Source organism: Chiloscyllium plagiosum, chromosome 16 (assembly GCF_004010195.1).
Source record: "Chiloscyllium plagiosum isolate BGI_BamShark_2017 chromosome 16, ASM401019v2, whole genome shotgun sequence".
Classification (NCBI taxonomy): domain Eukaryota; kingdom Metazoa; phylum Chordata; class Chondrichthyes; order Orectolobiformes; family Hemiscylliidae; genus Chiloscyllium; species Chiloscyllium plagiosum.
This window is the reverse complement of record NC_057725.1, coordinates 23636476-23655915: the sequence shown is the minus strand read 5'-3', so window position 1 is coordinate 23655915 and position 19440 is coordinate 23636476. Positions and strand designations below refer to the sequence as shown.

General features: G+C 38.8%; 1 protein-coding gene across 3 annotated transcripts in view; it reads right to left on the bottom strand.

Moving 5' to 3' along the window:
- Nucleotides 1-19440, bottom strand: part of elp4 (elongator acetyltransferase complex subunit 4) — a 274712-nt gene that overhangs the window by 195135 nt on the left and 60137 nt on the right. For 2 of the 3 annotated variants that reach the window (XM_043705557.1, XM_043705558.1), the window contains exons 3-4: nt 8071-8192; nt 2371-2523 (exon numbers count right to left, since the gene is read on the bottom strand). In XM_043705557.1, coding sequence (XP_043561492.1) covers nt 2371-2523; nt 8071-8192 — 275 coding nt within the window. Of the gene's footprint in view, nt 1-2370; nt 2524-8070; nt 8193-10238; nt 10286-19440 lie in introns of those variants that run through there. The other variant, XM_043705559.1, reaches the window with a different exon arrangement.

The window sequence follows — 19440 nt, the reverse complement described above, 5'->3', positions numbered from 1 at the left end:
TAGCAAATTTCTCTGCCAGTATATTAGTCCCCTTCCAATTTAGGTGCAATCCGTCCTTCTTGTACAGGTCACTTCTACCCCGAAAGAGATTCCAATGATCCAAAAATGTGAATCCTTCTCTCATACACCAGCTTCTCAGCCATGCATTCATCTGCTCTATCCTCCTATTCCTGCTAGTGATCCAGATATTACTACCCTTGAGGACCTCTTCTTAAAATTCTACCTAACTCTCTGTAATCTACCCTCAGAGTCTCAATCTTTTCCCTTCCAATGTCGTTGGTTCCGATGTGGACAATGCCCTCCTGCTGGCCCCTCTCCCCCGTGAGAACATTCTGCACCCTCTCTGAGGCATCCTTGATCCTGGGACCAGGGAAACAAGACACCATTCTGCTTTTTCTTTGCTGGCCACAGAAACGTCTGTCTGTACCTCGGACTACAGAATCCCCTAACACAATTGATCTCTTGGAAGCCGACGTACCCCTCGTTGCATTAGAGCCAGTCTCAATACCAGAAACTTGGCTGTTCGTGCTACGTTCTCCTGAGAATCCATCACCCCCTACATTTTCCAAAACAGCATACCTGTTTGAAATGGGTATATCCACAAAAGACTCCTGCTCTAGCTGCCTACCTCTCTTACCCTTCCTGGAGTTAACCCATCTATGTGACTGTATCTGAGATTCTCCCCCCCTTTCTATAACTACCATCCATCACATACTGTAGCTGTTGCAAATTCCTCATCGCTTCTATTTGTCTCTCCAACTGATCCACTCGATCTGATAAGATTTGCATCCAACATCATTTATGGCAGATATAATCTGCAGTAACCCTTAAACTCTCTTTAAGCTCCCACATCTGACAAGAAGTACATATCACTGCAAAGGCCATTTTTGCTCCTTCGCAGTCTACAGACCCAGAAAATAACACCGTCTTATTCCTCTACAAACACTGCCCCAGTTTAAATTAATAGCTCTGGCTTATATTTTAAGTTTAATCAAGAGACTTATCTCCAAAAACACATAATCAAGAAAGAATCCACTGTACCTACTACTGCAGCCAATCATTGCAATCCATGTGGTTTCAATACTTCTCAGTGCTATTTGAGGGGAAGTTCTGGGATTTTGAGCCTCACGAAAGAATACCAATATATTTCCATAGAATGTCCCTTGAAAGGAAACTTATGGATAATTGTGTTCCCATTAGCTTACTGCCTTGGTTCTTTTCGGTAGTAGAGATTCTAAATTTGGTGCTATTGAAGAAGCCTTGGTGAGTTGTTGCATGAAATCTTGCTGAAGGTAGAGACTACTGCTTTGGCAAGTTGGTTTTGGAGAGAGTGCATTTTTAAAATAAGTTTCTCTCTGATAAGTCTGATCAAGTCAGAAATATAAAGAAAAATGTTAATTTGTTAAGGGAATATTTTCCAGAGGCTTACTCCCTTTTGACCTCCCATTTGCTGACTATTGGCTTCTCATGTCAAGAGTAAGACTGGGCTTACAATGGATCAGTATCCCACCAATATTCACTATGGATGATCATATGTTAAAATTAGTCAACTCTTTAACACCCCAGAAAGGGCAGTAGGTTGGTGGTAATTCTGGAAATCTACTACAGCAGCAGTCAATGTATTTTGGATGGGTTAAATTGACACCAAAACAAAAAAAAGTGTATTTTCTACATTTTCCATGTAAAAGTCATCTCCTAAAATTAACAACTTTACAAGGAAACATATTCTTAGTTGCAATGATTTGACTAGATTTGACATTTTTCCAATAGTTGACACCTGTCTTAATAGAAGATACAATCATATCTCTTCAAAATTTAACTACAATATGTAAAAATGATTGTGTCATGGAATAACATTATTAATATTTAAAGTTATTTAGAGTGAAGAATCAGTCCCAGAACAAATTCATTTGAGCATGTTTCTTTAAAAGGCCAATGACAAAATTAATATGTCACTGAGTTTAAATATTTGTAACCCTTATGATACTTCACAATTTTAAATAGTACAAAGCTACAGAAATTCTAATGTAAAAAAATCAGAAATATAAATTTGAAAAATGTATTTATTAAAAATAAAATTAGAATAAATAATGAATTAAAATAAATTAGAAGCAAATGTGCATTTCCAGGTTTTATTAGGCATCCTGATAAAGGGCTTTTGCCCAAAACATCGGTTTTCCTGCTCCTCAGATGCTGCCTGGCCTGCTGTGCTTTTCCAGCACCACTCTAATCTAGACTCTGGTTTCCAGCATCTGCAGTCCTTGTTTTTACTTAGGTGTTCACATGGTAAAGGCACAACTTGCAAAAATTACAAAAGCTTTCTATTGATTATTTTCATATGGATATGCTTTCAAAAATGCAAAATCATACCTGTACTTTTGGTAAGTTTTGGTACCGCCATGCTATCGTCATGGAATTCTGGGATACAGCAGTGGAACTATTGCTACTCTCGGAATTGTCTTCTGTCTCTTTGATAGTTTCATTGGTCTCTATTACATCATCAAGTAAGGGTGCAGGAAGCTCCTATTCAAACCAAATGAGAATAATTTGTCTTTGAAATCCATAAATGTTGACACAAAAATAATGTTTGTTAATGTTAAATTGAAATGATATAAACTGAAAACACTGACAAGACAGAAATAGCTGGAAATAGAAGTAAACTTTACCAGAATTTAGTAAGAGTAGAAATGAGGTTGAAGTCTAATAATTCATGACCAAATCAGTTATGAGAACTTTGCTTCAAGTTTCAATTTCCTTCTGTTATGAAGCTCTGAGTTAAATGATCTGTAGATCTAATGTGGATCACCAAGCCCTCGTGCAGTTATAAGTGAAAGATGTATAAGAAACAACTGTTTCTTTTTCCATCCCCATCCCAACCCTTCAAAACTGTAGTGTATAAAACTAGTGCAGCATTTTTATATTCGAATTTGACAGAAAAAGAACAAGAAAATCTACAGATTGGCTTAAACCTTTGCATCCTGCTATTTGAAACAGTCCGAACAAGTTCTTTCAACCTCTGGTCAATAAGAATACCAAGCTATTGTTTTCAAAATAACTTAAATTAACACCTGCAATGTTCTTCAGGTAGTGTTATCTTCATTAAGCTTAATTATCCAAATGCCAGTGATCCTTGCAGATCACTTTTCAGGCAAAAGATCATTAGGATAATACCTACTTAAGCACTCACCTAACTCCCAGGGCTGATCATTCTTTCAGCTTTTTCTACTGACATAATGAGTGACACCTGTTGCTGGTTCCCTGTACTACACCAGCATTGGGCACCATATGCAGGAAGAATCTCAAGAGTCGATAAACTATTTCACACCAGTCACCTTTAATATAGTAACAGGAATGAATCCAACATTCCGTTTGACAATGTGCCTTTGTGCAACCCTTGTTTTCCATTTTCACCTTTGAAATGGTGGAACTTTAAACTTGTTAATTCACCAATATATCTGAACTAATAAAACTTAACCTGACTGGCTAGTTCTTCGAATATCTCAGTGACATAGCCATTACAAAATAAATCCAAATATATTGGCAAGTCAAACAGCAAAAAAAAAAGACCTTTTTGACAAAGTATAATTTATTATACTACTGTTTGTTTGTTACAATAGCAATTGCACTTCAAAAATAATTCTTTAAAAATCTATGTGACATTTAGACATGATAAGGCATATAAGTGACTCTATGCGTCAAGGATTATAAATAACAGAACTCCTTTTAGAGCAGTAACTCTGTGACAAAATTCAAAGTCAATAAAACCCAGTGAACTTCTGAGAAAAAAATACATATAAACCATTGTTTTTAAGTAGATGCCTTAGGCTGCAGTTTCACAGCAGCAGAAAGGAATTTTAGTAGTAAAGTGACGTGAAAGTGGTTGCTTAACAGTAGGGTCAGTTCCCAATCTAACTCTGGAATGTACCAAAGCCAATCAACAGGGGATTGTGTCACTTAATTTGGGTATAGCACCATGTGATGTCAAACTTGGAAAATGTGCAGGCAGCTTGTTGAAACTCCTGGGCATTCTAAGACCTACGCTTGATGAAGTGTGATGCACAGACTACAATATCACATGTACTGAGATTTACACAATCTAGTTGATGGTCTTAGACCAACAGTCTAGTATAGCAGCAGAGCCAGTTTTGCAATTACCTCACTTGAATCTAAATTCATCCAGTAACCTGCTTACATCATTTTGTTTTGACAGAAGGAAATCACAGCCATTGTTATAATCTGACCCTTCTTACAAGCTGAATTCTCTAGAGTATAATAAAACCCAAGGTACCCCCATCCCACAGTTAATGAGGCTTAACCTCACACCCTTCTAAGCTAGCTTAATTGCATGTGCATTAAGCCAAGTAAAGACATCACATAGCACTCTATTCTATTTACAATAAAAGAGAAAAGACTTAGATTATGTAGCAGCTAAACTTCGATCATTGGCTTATCAGTTAGGGTAATCCATACTTCATAAGCAGCACTACTGAGAAAAGCACTTTCATCCTCACAGTCATCCGCATTTAGCTTTTGAGTAATGAATGTTTGGAAGAATTACCAGTCGATTTGGACCACAATTTTGTGGTAGAAGTAGCAATTAAATAAATTGGGTGAGAATCAAAGTAAGTGCTAATTGCTTAAGTGGTAAATTCCACAATACGTCTGTGTTTATTGAAATGTAATTTAGTGAAGTTTAGTACTCTGCTGGTTTATGACCACCTGTCTGAATTCCTTTTGCCTCTGCAGAGAGTACCTATCTATAATCAAATTAAATATTTGTGTGTCATAGCTAGTAACTATTGCCATTATAATTTAAATATATATTTTACAATTGAAATTTGTATTTAAAAAGACTAATTCCCATAGAACAACATTGACCGTACATCATCTCCTACAAATTATTTTGCGATGTCCCGAGATTGTACAAATGAAAATCTATTTTTCCAAACCATGGAATACAACAAGGAATGCCCAACAGTGTTTTTGTGACTCTATTTAGAATAAATGTAGAGTTGCTGGATGTGGGTTTAAGATAATGACCTGATTACAGTTGGCAGAGAAGTGATGGCGCCAGCTGCTAATCTCAAAAGAAAGTTGCTCACAAAGATCTGGTGATCTCCATAACATACAATTTCTCTTATTTGACATGTCTGAATCTGGCGTTGAAATAGAATGGTAAGTGTTTCCTGGCATTCAGTAACAGCAATGTCATCAAGCAAGACAAGCAGCCAATCAAACTGGAGTATTCTCACAGGAACTAAAAAGCAAAATAAATCTTGTCTTAGCTTCCCCTTTGATCATTATGAAAAGACAGCCCCTTCCATGAAACTTGTTCCAATATTCATTTACCATCCAACAGTTCCTCCCTTCCCATAGCACCATTCCATGCAAGTGCAGGACATGTAAAACATAACCTTTCACCTCTTTTGTTCTGATAGTCTAAGGCCTCAAACACTCCTTGTGTTAATGAAACACCTTGTGTTTGCTGCTCATAATGTGGTCTCTACTTTAGGAAAATGAACACAGACTAAGTGACCACTTTGTAGAGTCCTTCTTTTCACTCTGCAAACATGATTCTGAGTTTTCTGTCATTTCTCGTTTCAATGCTACCATTATAATCTCTCTATTCTTGGCCTGCTACAATGTTCAAATGAAACTCAACATATGTTCAAAGAACAGCATTTGTTCTTCTCACTTGGCACTCCACAGCCTCCTACACTCAACACAAAATTCAAACATTTTTAATAAAAACCTTGACTTCTGTTTTGTTTCATTTCATTTTCTGGTTCAGTTTTGTTTAATTTCTGTTTTTAGATCCTTATGTTGTATTTGGACAGCAGCCACGTAGTCTTTTACAGCACACCTAGACATTCTTTACTTTGTTATTACATCATTTGGCTTTGTACCATGAAACCTTTATCAGTTAATCCTTCCTGACTTTCCTCTGGTCATTGACACTTTCTCTTCTTCAGTTTTTCGACTTGGTTAAAATCCATTATGTTTATTCTTTTCTCATTTCTGATGAAGGGCCATCAATTGATCTGAATCTTTAATTCCACTCATTTTCCCAGACGCTGCCTAACCTGAGTGTTATCGGCATTTTATTTTAGTAGAAAGCATTAAATATCCTTACTTTTTTTACGGAAAGCAAAATAAATATTGGGGCATACACATGACTATAGAAAGCTGAAATATATATATTTTTTTAATACTGGAGACTTTTGACATTCCATTTAAATTAGATATTTTAATGCCAGAGATTTCTTTCAGTTAGCGATTTATGAGAAGATTTGTAGCTCAGGTTTATGCTAAGTATATAAGTTAGCCCACTGAGCTGGAAGGTTTGTTTTCAGACATTAAGTCACCATGACTCGTCACCATCAGTGAAATACTCCGGTGAAGCGCTGGTGCTATGTCCCGCCTCTCTATTCATAGGTCTTGGTTTTTTCAGGTGGGTGATGTCCTTTCTGATTTTTTTTCAAGGGAAGGTACATGGGATTTAAGTTGATGTGTTTATTGATGGAGTTCTGGTTAGAATGCCATGCCTCAAAGAATTCTCGTGCATATCTTTGTTTTGCTTGTCCTAGGATGTGAGTATTGTCCCAGTCAAAGTGGTAACCTTCTTTGTCTGTATATATGGAAACTAGTGATAGTGGGTCATGTCTTTTGGTGGCTATCACTAGTTCCCATACATACAGACAAAGGAGGATGAGAATTCTTAGAGGCATGGCATTCTAACCAGAACTCCAACAATAAACTCATCAACTTAGATCCCATCTACTTTTACTTGGGGCAAAGATAAAGAACCGGACATGACATCACTCACCTTAAAGGAACCAAGACCTATAAATAAAGAGGTGGGACATACTACCAGTGCTTCACAGGAGACTCTCACTGATGATGTTACCTTGTCATGGTGATGAAACATCTGAAAACAAACCTTCCAGTTCAGTGGGCTAACTTACTTCTTTCAGTCCTAAAACTAACTTGGAATCAATGTCCTTTCAAAGTTGTGTGGCTACACTGTAATCCAGAACATTCGATGCAAGAAAGAAAACAGCTGCTTTAAGATGCACACACATGCTAATACAGTACAATTAAAGCTGGACAGTGCAACAAGCAGGTTTTACACAGGAAATAGAAATTACAGGAAACAATGTTAATTGCACTGTCTTTATGGGGATTTTAAACAATGTAGCTTTACGAGAAGCATCAGCTCACCAACAGCAACTTTTGGATCTCCACACCAAAGTGGACAGACACGGCAGGAGCAGCTGTCAGTTTTAAAGTGAGACGATGAACCTTGACCATTTCTGCATTGTTACCACTACAAAACCCTGACCAAGGACATTACTTATGTAATGCAACGGTAGACTTACAAGTCTATAAAAACATTACATGCATATTTAAATATTACATTTAATTTTATACTATTATAATTTATTTTTAAATTCTTTAAAACAAATTGCATGTTTAGGAAATATATTATCTGTAAGCACCTATGATTTTGTGGGAATTAGCACTGGCATATTTTGCAAGGATGGGTGCACGTTCGTGAGATTTCATATTGATCACAGATCACATAAGCAATTATGTAATAAGTGGAAGTTTCAAACAAATAACCAAAAGTGACTGGTTAATTAATTGAATACTTGGGAATTTCAGTGATATTGTTGCAATCTTAAAAATCATTCCTAAACATCACAAATGGCAAGGAACTGCTAATCTGACTTTCTTCACATAAGGAATTTTTTTCTTATTTTTAATTCCTTTATTTATTATTCTATTATGCAAGAATGCTTCACAATAAGTCAATTCCAGCTCTCTGGTCATTTTATTGTTGTATTGAGTTTCTTTTGTAATTTATCAATTACTGCATCACTATTTATCTAGTATTCCATCAATGACGAATGAAAATATTGGCTACCAGCATTTTAGAGCATTCCTAAATGAAACTGCACTCAAATCAGCTGAGCTCTTAAGGGCATCAAGTGACCATACTGATCAAATTTAGAGGCATAACCTAATCCTGCAATAACTGAAGCACAACATCTTCATCAACAAACATACCTGTAAAATTTCTTCAGGATGATCTTTGGCAGATGCTATGAAAAGAGAATGCCCGCTAACAATGCCTTCTGCTAAGAAATACTTCAGCAACATCCGTGAGTAACTCTCATAGCTATCTTCCTCTGAAAAAAAAACACATTTAGCAATTTGCTAAATATTAACAAATAAAACTTTAAATAATTATTACGATAATTAGCTTTGCATTAAAATCTATATCTTTCAATGCAGAATCATGCAATTTCTTGATAAACTATTCCGATCTTGGGGATTCTCATCTCTGCACAGCTCACAGGTTAAAATCAAGTTTCTAAAAATAACAATTAAAGGTTTTTTCTGTACCTTATGGTATGGCTTCAAGTTCCTGAGTTTTAAATGTTTCATCTTAATTAGACTAATTCAATAGGTCTGACAGCTAACAGAAGATGGGCTTGTAACGCAGCTGGTAGCACTTACATCTTTAAGGAATAGATTTAGCATTTAATATTAGTTGGTTGGTAGGCAGTGAACCATGTTCTTGGTAAAATCAACCCTGTCAGGAACATTCCCATCTTAAAATTTTAATTTGTATCATAAAATGCTTGTAATTAATCTCTAAAATAGTTTGCTTCCCAAACTGAATCATACTAATCCCACCAGCTTTTAACATACTATTTATACTCGAAATGATGACATCATCTCCTTATATTTTTTATGCAGTTGACAACTGAAGAGGTAAAGTAGTTTCAGATTGTTATTGGTGAAACCAATCTGATTAAAATTACATTTAAAATTTGTGCGTATTTCTAATCTTTATCATCTCATTTACTTAACCTATTGCAAGGTATAAACTCACTTGTTTGAGAGTTATGGGGTCAGTCCATTTGTGGAATATAAATTGTATCCCACTGTTCATTAGATACGCTCCATTTAACTTTCATTACAGAAGCAAACGTCTTTTGTTAATTTAAAAATACACAGATTTTTTGTGACTTGTGTGTGAAAAAATGTGGAAATTTGCGGTGCTAAATGTTAGAGTGTAGATCATCAAACCCTCCTCCAGAATACACTTTTATTTTAGGACACTCAATAGATATAAAAATTATTTTCTTCCCCTTTGCATGACAGAACACTGCGTATTCAAAAAGGTTAACAATCAACTTGAAGTCAATCTTTAAAAAAAAAATCCACAAAAATGCACTGACAATATTTTTGATGACTGTCAACAGCTTCTGTAAAGAAAATGACAGCTCTACAATTTGTCATTTTTTGAATTGTCTATTAGTAATTGAATTTAAAAAAAGGTTTAATGACCTAGAAATCAGAGGACCAAAGAAGCCCGAGATAGCATTCTTTCAGATCTTTTCATGGTATCAAAGTTAACAATAACTGGTCACAACTGAAAGCCACTACAAGGTGTAACACATTTTGAGGTTACAGGCCACTTCTATCATTCCTTTCCTTAAGCTGACTGGCACTAAGGATATTGATTTCACTGAAACAACATTTGCTTTTGTACAGTCAATGATTGCCTTATGCAATTCTTGCCTATCACAAGCATATGTATTATACATAAAGGTAAATATGACCTTGAAGGATACTTTCAACTAAATGCTAGCAAAGCCAAGCATTTACCTCAATTCATCAACATATTTTTTTTAAAAAATCATTTGTATAATATATATACACATAAATATAACATTCTAAAGTATTTAATGGTTGTGTTGTTACTTCACTTCTTAACCATAACTGGATTCTGTGGAGTAATCAAATCAACCTGTTTGAAAAAAGGTTGAGAGCATTCAAATAATATTCTGGATAAGAGTTAATATTCATCTGTTCTGCATTTTCAAGAAATGTTAATGATGCAGTTGTTTATTGCCTTGCAAAGATCAATGTATGATGACATATAACCGAAAATGACAATGGGAGAACTAGTGTTCAATAGTGAGACAAAAACTGCTTTTATATTGCAGAAGGTGTATTTTTTTTAGAAAATGACCGTGCCACCCCCAATATGCATTAGCGAATTTGGCAAGTTTGTTTCAGGGTTGCATAAGACTTGTATTTTACTCAATTCAGGAGCTTCAAATATTCTCCAAGGAAGAAAAATCAAGAAAAAGTTAAAAGATATGTTGCAAAATCTTGCGAGGAGAGATTAAGAATTAAATTAACAGACAGGGTTGACTTACATAACAAAGCATTCAGACAACAATTGACAGTGTCTTCACGTTTAAGCCTGCAAAACATTGAACCTTAAGTTTGTACTGTATCCCCAATTTAGTTTTGAATAGCAGTAGATGAATCAATTAAATGTGAAACATCAACAGGATGAAATACTTATGATTTTACATGGAATGGCATAAAATTGAGAATAAATAATAGTATCAAGCGTGTTGACAAGAGGTTTCAGATATTGTACCATACGCAGCAAAGTGAAAGGACTGAAAGTAAATTAGTCCTTTGAATAAAACAGGTATTAGATTAGATTAGATTACTTACAGTGTGGAAACAGGCCCTTCGGCCCAACAAGTCCACACCGACCCGCCGAAGCGCAAACCACCCATACCCCTACATTTACCCCTTTAACCTAACACGGGCAATTTAGCATGGCCAATTCACCTGACCCTGCACATCTTTGGACTGTGGGAGGAAACCGGAGCACCCGGGGGAAACCCACGCAGACACAGGGAGAATGTGCAAACTCCACACAGTCAGTCGCCTGAGGCGGGAATTGAACCCGGGTCTCTGGCGCTGTGAGGCAGCAGTGCTAACCACTGCGCCACCGTGCCGCCCACTCTGGATTAACGAGCACACCACCAAGAACGAGAGAGTATATGTCGCGGGATGATTTTAAAAAATTCATTCAGAGAATGGGTGGCATGATGGCTCAGTGGTTAGCACTGCTGCCTCATAGCACCAGGGGCTCAGGTTCAATTCCAGCCTCAGGAGACTGTTGTTATGGAGTTTGCACATTCTCCCTGTGTCTGTGTGGGTTTCCTTCAGGAGCTCCAGTTTCTTCCCACAGTCCAAAGGTGTGCAGATTAGATGGATTGGCTATGCTAAATTGCCCATGGTGTCCAGTGATGTGCAGCCCAGGTGGATTAGCCATGGGAAATGCAGAGTTACAGGGATAGGGTAATCTGGGTGGGATGCTCCTCAGAGGGTTAGTGATGACTCGATGGGGTGAATGGTCTGCTCCCATACTATAGGGATTCTATTCTATAGAATGTGGATGTCACTAGCTAGCTCAACAGTTATTACACATCCATCATTACCAATAAGAGATGGTAGTGAACTGTTTTCTTGAACTGCTGCACTCCATGTGGTGTAGGTACACCCACAATGCTGTTAGGAAGAAGTTACAGGATTTTGACCCAACAAAATTGAAAGACTGGTGATATTTTTCCTGGATGCGTATATACTTGCCTGGATGATTGCAGATGCTACAATGCTCAAGAGCTTGACAACATCCAAGACAAAGAAAACCACTTTATTGGCACCATATCTACAAACATTCACTTCCACCACCGATATATAACACCAGCGGTATTTACCATTTACAATATTCTCTCCAAGCTACACACCATCCTGACATAGAAACATCTCACCATTGCTTGACTTCTACATATCCTGCTCTTAGTCTTGCAGTACATTTTCAGAGATTTTTGTTTATCTAAAACCAGTTGCAAATGCCATGCTTACTTCCTTATGAGGCTCCAATCGAGTGTCAGAAAGTGAAAATACCCTTAGCATACAACAGGTTTAACACCAACGAACACAGTAAAAGTAACACATACAGAAATATTGCATATGTTAAAATCTAGATCACTATACACAACAGTACAATACTTCTGCATTTGTTAAAGGGAAGGTTGCTTGCTTATGGCAATCTGTGTAGCTCCCAGTTCTTTACCAGTACTCTGAGGACTACGTTTCATCATTTTTTTCTGTGAAAATCATAGACTGTGGACTTGATTACAGAAATGGTACTTTACAGCAATTTCTTACCTGCAAGACAGCCACAATTCTGGGACCATCACAAATGATTGTTTTGAGATTTTTATTTGGCAAGTAAATCTGGTAATCCATGTGTGATAATCTACCATTAAGTCCTGTGATATATGATAAATCTGTTTATTTCAGCTATAGTCAATTATCAGAGTTAGTTAGCTCAGCTGATTGAATGGCTGTTTTTTTTTGAAGCAGAGTGATGCTAACAGCATGGTTCAATTCTTGCAGTGGCTGAAGTTACCACGATGGACTCTCATTCTCCACTTCTCCCCTCATCTGAAGCCTGGTGACCCTCAGTTTAAACTACCATGAGTCATCTCTCTCTCTCTCTCTAATGTGAAAAAAAGCCTTGTGGTCCTCTCAGACTATTGAAACTTTACTTTTAATTCAACTATGGAACATACAGAACTTGCTGCAGTAGACAAATTCTTCACTTGAACCCTACATCGTCCATCCCATTATCCTGAGGTTGCATGCCCACATTATAGATTCCCCAGTGAGCAGTAATTAAACAGTTTTGCTGAAAGCTGTAAATGTTAGTATAGCAAAATAAATAGCTTAGTGATATCAGCTTAATTCATTAATGATACCGTCAGTCAAAAGGTTGTAAAGTAAGCCAAGTACAAGAGTTTTTCGGCATGGGAATGCTCTGTGCAGAACTGAAGGTATCCTGCATTGTTAACAGTACAGTCCCTCAAATCTAGCATTCAAATACGGCTTGTTTCAGTGACATAATTGGATATTAAGCATCCTATGGCTTGTAGAATGACAGTTGTTCGAAAACAGAGGCAGCAGAGAGGTTGAGTGTGTTAGCAAAGAGGTAAAGCTGGGTTATCAAGATGTGCGGGGCAGCACGGTGGCTCAGTGGTGAGCACTGCTGCCTCACAGCACTAGGGCCCCAGGTTCGATTCCATCCTCGAGTTTGCACATTCTCCCCATGTCTGCGTGGGCTTCCTCCGGGTGCTCCAGTTTCCTCCCACAGTCCAAAGATGTGCAGGTCAGGTGAATTGGCCATGCTAAACTGCCCATATAGTGTTAGGTGCATTAGTCAGAGGGAAATGGGTCTGAGTGGGTTACTCTTTGGAGGGTCGGTGTGGGCTGATTGGGCCAAAGGGCCTGTTTCCACACTGTAGGGAATCTAATCTAATCTAATGTGTGTGAGAAATTTGACTCCCATGCTTGCAGATGTTCAAAGACAGAACGTAGATAATAGATGAGAGGGGATCCTGGTATTGATCCTTGGTAGGACTCCACAGAGAACAAAAATGGTCGGGTGGGAATAGAGGAGGAAGAAAACCTTCTGGAAATGCTTTGCCCACAATTGGTCAGATAAATGTTTTGTGACATTTTGCGAGAGTTCTGAGCTATGTGATAAAGTACTATAAATATACCGTGTTATTTCTATCCCATAACACCTACATCAAAAATATCAGTTAGGGCAAGGTTGAGCAGTTTGAGCTCAATATGTACTGCATGCTCTCATACCCTTTTGAGGAAGAGACTTCCAAACGTTCACAATCATCTGTGGAAAATATTCTCTTTATCTCCGGCTTTAATGGGTGACTCTTTTTTGAAAAAGTAACTCACAGTTCTAGATTTTCCCACAAAATTAAACATCATTTCAGCATGTGCCCTGTCAAGACCCCTCAGAATCTTATAAGTTTCAATCCAATAACCTCTTGTTCTTCTAAACTCCCAAGAGATCAAAACCAAACCTGACCAATCTTTCCTCACAAAACAACTGTTCCAAATATTAATCTTGTAAACATTCTCTTAACTTCTTTCAACACATTTAAATCCTTCAATAAACAGACATACACAATACATTGTTGAATTCATGTCAGGAGTACTATGTCCTTTATAACTGAAGCATAATTTCCCAACTTTTGTACTTAATTCCACAATAAATTATAAATTATAGCCTTCTATCAGAATCACAGAAGCTTTCCTAATTATTTTCTGAACCAGCATGTTAACTTTTCGTGAATTATGCACAAGGATACTCAGATCCCTCTGCATCCCAGAGCTCAGCAGCCTCTCACCACTTAGATAATATGCTTCTTTTTTATTCTTCTTGCCAAAATGGACAATTTTACATTTTCCTACATTATCCACCATTCACCCAATGCTTGTCCACTCACCATCCATATTCCTTTGTGGATTTTTAAAATTGCCTTCACAACTTAGGTTCCTATCCATATTTGTGTCAGCAGTAGGTATAGTAACCATACCTTTTCTTATTTATTTATATAAATGATAAAAAGTTGAGGCCGCAGCACCAATCCTGTTGCACACCGTTCATTATATCTTACCCATTAGAAAATGGCTCATTTACGTTTAGTCTTGGCTTCTGCTAGGAAGCCAATATTCTATGTCAATATGTCCTCTTCACCATGAGCTTTTAATTTCTGCAATGGCCTTTAAGTGGCTCCTTATCAAGTGCCTTCTAGAAATACAGTACACTATATCTAGTAGCTGTGGAGAGATGGTGGCATCATGATTAATACGTACTGGGTTAGAAGTTAAGAAATCCAGGTTAATACTCTGGGAACAAGACATTAAATGCTGCCAAGCTAGTGGAATTCATAAGACACATTAGGCCAAAGGGCTTCCTACCACATTGTTACAATTCTGCAAATTCCATTTGATGTTAGTCTCATCGTCTCTGCATGAAATGGTTACACACAGCCAGATGTTCACATGGATCAAAATTTATTAAATAACTTTCCAACTGAGCTTGGATGACTCTTATCTTGTCAGATTGTTGGTGAGATAGAACAGCTATTTACACCTCCAGGGGAAACCACTTCCAAGAGTTTTTTGTCTACTCTTAGAAATGCTCACTAAATTTCAAAAAGTCTCTTGTAATTTCTTCTTATGCAAGAACAGCCAATTTTATTACCAGCTGAATCTACAAGTGCAGGCATGAAGCGTCAGGAAGACATTTTGTAAAATAATGTATCACCAGCCCACAGGAGATACTGTAATTTCTCTCTTTTGCCAGCCAGTGACTCCAATTTTGATAGTCAATGTTTAGGATTATTTTATGAAGAAAGGTTCAGCATGTTGATGCCAAATCCATTTGAGTTTAGAAGAATGAGCAGTGATCTTTTTAAACACAGAAGATTTTGAGGGGCCATAACAGGGTGAACGCTGAAAGGATGGCTTCTCTTGTAGGAGGGACTACAATGAGGAGAGACAGTTTGAAAATAAAGGGTTACCCATTTAAGATCAAGATGAAGAAAATTTTTTTCTCAGGAGGTTGAGTGCCCTTGAAATTTTCTATCCCAGAAAGCAGTAGGGCCAGAATCATAGAATATGTCAAAGGGAGAGGCAGTGAAATAACTGCACGTAGATTAGTATCCTGTCACAAAGTCACCCTTTAGATACATGTGCATAATACACTGGCTGTGAACTAGCTCAGAGTCAGTCCCTGAAGAGATACTTAATTTCCTTAGGTCTGTCAGCCGGGACTCCCTGATTGGAGTTGTTAACCTGAGCCAATCATAGTCAATAAGATCCACCTGGTTAAGTCACAATATTCCTTCCCCACCAAGTCCGGAAACATAGGCCTAGACTTTCTCTAGTAACTTCGCCTGGGATGTTTTCACCCCAGGTTGGGTTCCTCTGACTCGGACTTAGACATGGGCGGCCTAATAGACTGTAACCTGTCTCTTGTGTCTGCAGTGTCTCACGAAAGCTTCCTTTTTTTTCCAGTGGCAATGGTATCAAGGCTGCATTAATCTTGGACACTAGACAGACGGGGAGAACAAGGTTTCAGACAGGCCTTTTGGCTGTTCTGGGGGCCAGGTATGGTTTGTTCCTGCCCTGTTTGCGAGGGAGCATAGAGTCATAGTCATAGAGTTATAGCAATGTACAGCATGGAAACAGACCCTTTGGTCCAACTTATCCATGCCCACCAGAAATCCCAACTTAATCTAGCCCCATTTGCCAGTGTTTGGCCAATACCCCCCCCTAACCCTTCCTATTCATTTAAATGCTGTAATTGTACTAGCTTCCACCCCTTCCTCTGGCAGTTCATTCCATACATGCACCATGTTCTGTGTGAAAAAGCTACCCCTTAGATCCCTTTTATATCTTTCCCCTCTCACCCAAAACCTACGCACTCTAGTTCTGGACTCTCTCACCCCTGGGAAAATACCTTGTCTATTTATCCTATCCATGCCCCTCATGATTTTATAAACCTCTATAAGTTCATCCCTCAGCATTGGATGCTCCAGGGAAAACTGCCCCAGCCTACTCAGCCTTTTCACTTATAGCTCAAATCCTCCAACCCTGGCAACATCGTTGTAAATCCTTTCTGAACCATTTCAAGTTTGATAACATCCTTCCATGAGGAAGGCGACCAGAATTGCACACAATATTCCAAAGATGACCTCCCAACCCCTATACTCAATGCTCTGACCAAGAAAGGAAAGCATACTACTCTACTTTGAGAGAATTACGAACCTGCACTCCAAGGTCTCTCTGTTCAGCAACACTCCCTAGGATCTTACCAGTAAGTGTATAAGTCCTGCTCTGATTTGCTTTTCCAAAGTGCAGCATCTCACATTTATCTAAGTTCAATTCCATGTGCCACTCCTCAGCCCATTGGCCCATCTGATCAAGATCCCATTGTACTCTGAGATAACTTTCTTCGCTGTCCTCTACACCTTCAATTTTGGTGTCATCTGCAAACTTACTAACTATACCTCATATATTCACACACAAATCATTTATATAAATGCCGAAAAGCAGCGGACCTGTTAACTAATCCTACCCTAACTCAAAATTTTTTCAGCAGCAATCAAAGGCAGGCTTTACAAATCAGGCAGTTGCAGATTGACACATTCCATAATGAACTTAACCAATAATCCATAACTTACAGGAACTTGATCAGGTAAATGTTGATTACTGACAAACTTTATCTCTTTAAAGTTTTCAATACAGCTATACATTTTGAAATAACTCCAAAGAGGCTGGTGTCCCGTCACCAAGTCATCCTTTATTTACATGGACATAGTCCTTGACACTGATGCAGCTTCCTCAGAGCCAGCAGTCAGAGTGAAGAGTATCTGAGATTCTAGTTTATATCTGTTAGTCAGGGCTCCCTGAGTGGATCAGGTGAAAAGCCCCAATGAGGGAACTTATATTCTATGATGTCGACGTAGCTGTCCTCATTACAATCATTACATCCCTCTCCCTCTATGTCCTGGGATACAGGCCTGTTATATTTCTCATAGTGTCTCCTGGGCTGTTTTTGCACTGGGTCTGGTTTCACTGACAAACCCGCGTGGCATGTACCAAACCCAAGGTGTGGCCCGCATGTTTCGCAGGGGGTGTCTTGGAAGAAATTTATCCTCTTCTTCGCCATGTCCACCTCAGACTCCAAGGTTTCTTCAATGTTAGATGGTGGTGGTGAGGGACGGGGGTGCTTTTGACAGCCTTTATGTCTGTTCTGAGGGTCCAGGAAAGTTTTGCTCCTGCCCTGTTTTGTGAGGTTGCTGCTTTAATGTGGTTCATGCACTTGTTCAAGACTGCCTTACCTACCTGAACTTTGTATGGGACCTGACCTCATGTTGACCAAGGCCATTTCTGTGGCTCTGACACCAAACCTCATCCCCTGAAGTCTCTCTCTCGTAGACAAGTCTCGTATCCAGCATTGGCATTACTGATGTCATTTGATGCCCCACTATCCTCAGGTCTGGGAAGATCAGATATAACCTGGTGCAGAGTCTTTTTCCCATTAGCAACTCTGCTGGAGCTAGCCCTGTAGTTGCATGAGGGTTAGTCAGGTAATCAAATAGGAACTGGGACAGTTTGGTGTCAAGTGAAGTGGGTAAGCTGTTTCTTTAAAGTTTGAAAGCATAAGTTTGGACTGATCTTTCTGCCAGACCATTGGACAGAGGATGGAATGCTGTTGTCCTTATATGCCGATTGCCATTTGACTTTAGGAAATACTCAAATTCCCTGTTGATAAATGATGGCCTGTTGTCTGTGACCAACATTTCTGGAAGCCCATGTATTGCAAACGATGCTCACAGCTTTACTATCATCATCCCTGTGTTTGACAGATGAACTCTATGCATGTCCAACCACTTTGAGTGGGTGTCAAAAATGATTAAGAATATTGTGTCTATGAAAGGGCCAACATAGTTGACATATAGCTGAATCCATGATTTACCTAATCAATCTCATGAATGTGGGAGATCTGCTGGCAGTAATTTTTGTCCTTATTGGCACTTTGGACACTGCCTCATTAAGGTGGATCCAATCTGCATCTAATCTTGGCCCCCAGACATAACTTCTCACCAACATTTTTATTTTGCACACCCCTGCATGACCCAAGCGGAGTTCAGCCAGTTTATGGCAGCGATCCTTGCTTGGGACAATCACTCTTGCTCTCCACAATAAAGTGCCATTCTCTATTGTGATCTGGTCTTGCTGGGACCAGGAAGGTTTCAATTCTGATTGTGATGTCCCTTTTGTTTCTGACATCACCACCATCTGTTTTAGTTTTGCCAGGAATGGATCTTTTTGCATACTGATCCTAGTAGCACTCCACTGGTCACAGGCCTCCAGTATGGAAAGCAACCCTCCACCACCGCCCTGTCTTCTACCTTTGAGCCAGTTCTGTATCCAAATGGCTAGTTCTCCCTGTATTCCAGGAGATCTAACTTTGCAAACGCCTTACTGAAGTCCATACGAATCACGGCCTTCAATCTTCTTTGTTACTTCTTCAAAAAACTAAAGTTTGTGAGACATGATTTCCCATGCACAAAGTCATGCTGACTATCCCTAATCAGTCCTTGCCTTTCCAAATACATGTAAATCCTGTCCCTCAGTTTTCGCTCCAACAACGTGCCTACTACCGATGTCAGGGTCACCAGTCTATAGCTCCCTGGCTTTTCCTTACTACCTTTCTTAAATAGTGGCACATTAGCCAACCTCCAGACCCGCTCTCATACACAAACTCTCTCTCTCATACACACACACACATACACCTCCCACCCTCACAGCCACGCACGCACCATCTCACAGACTTTTTCCATACACATACCACCCTCTGTGTGAGAAAGATTCCGCTTAGGTCTTTTATATCTTTCCCCTCTCACCCTAAACCTATGCCCTCTAGTTCTGGACTCCAAGAACCCAGGGAAAAGACTTTGCCTATTTATTCTATCCATGCCCCTCATAATTTTGTAAACCTCTACAAAGTCACCCCTCAGCCTCTGGCGCTCCAGGGAAAACAGCCCCAGCCTGTTCAGCCTCTCCCTAAAGCTCAAATCCTCCAATCCTGGCAACATCCTTGTAAATCTTTTCTGAACCCTTTCAAGTTTCACAACTTTCCGATAGGAAGGAGACCAGAATTGCACGCAA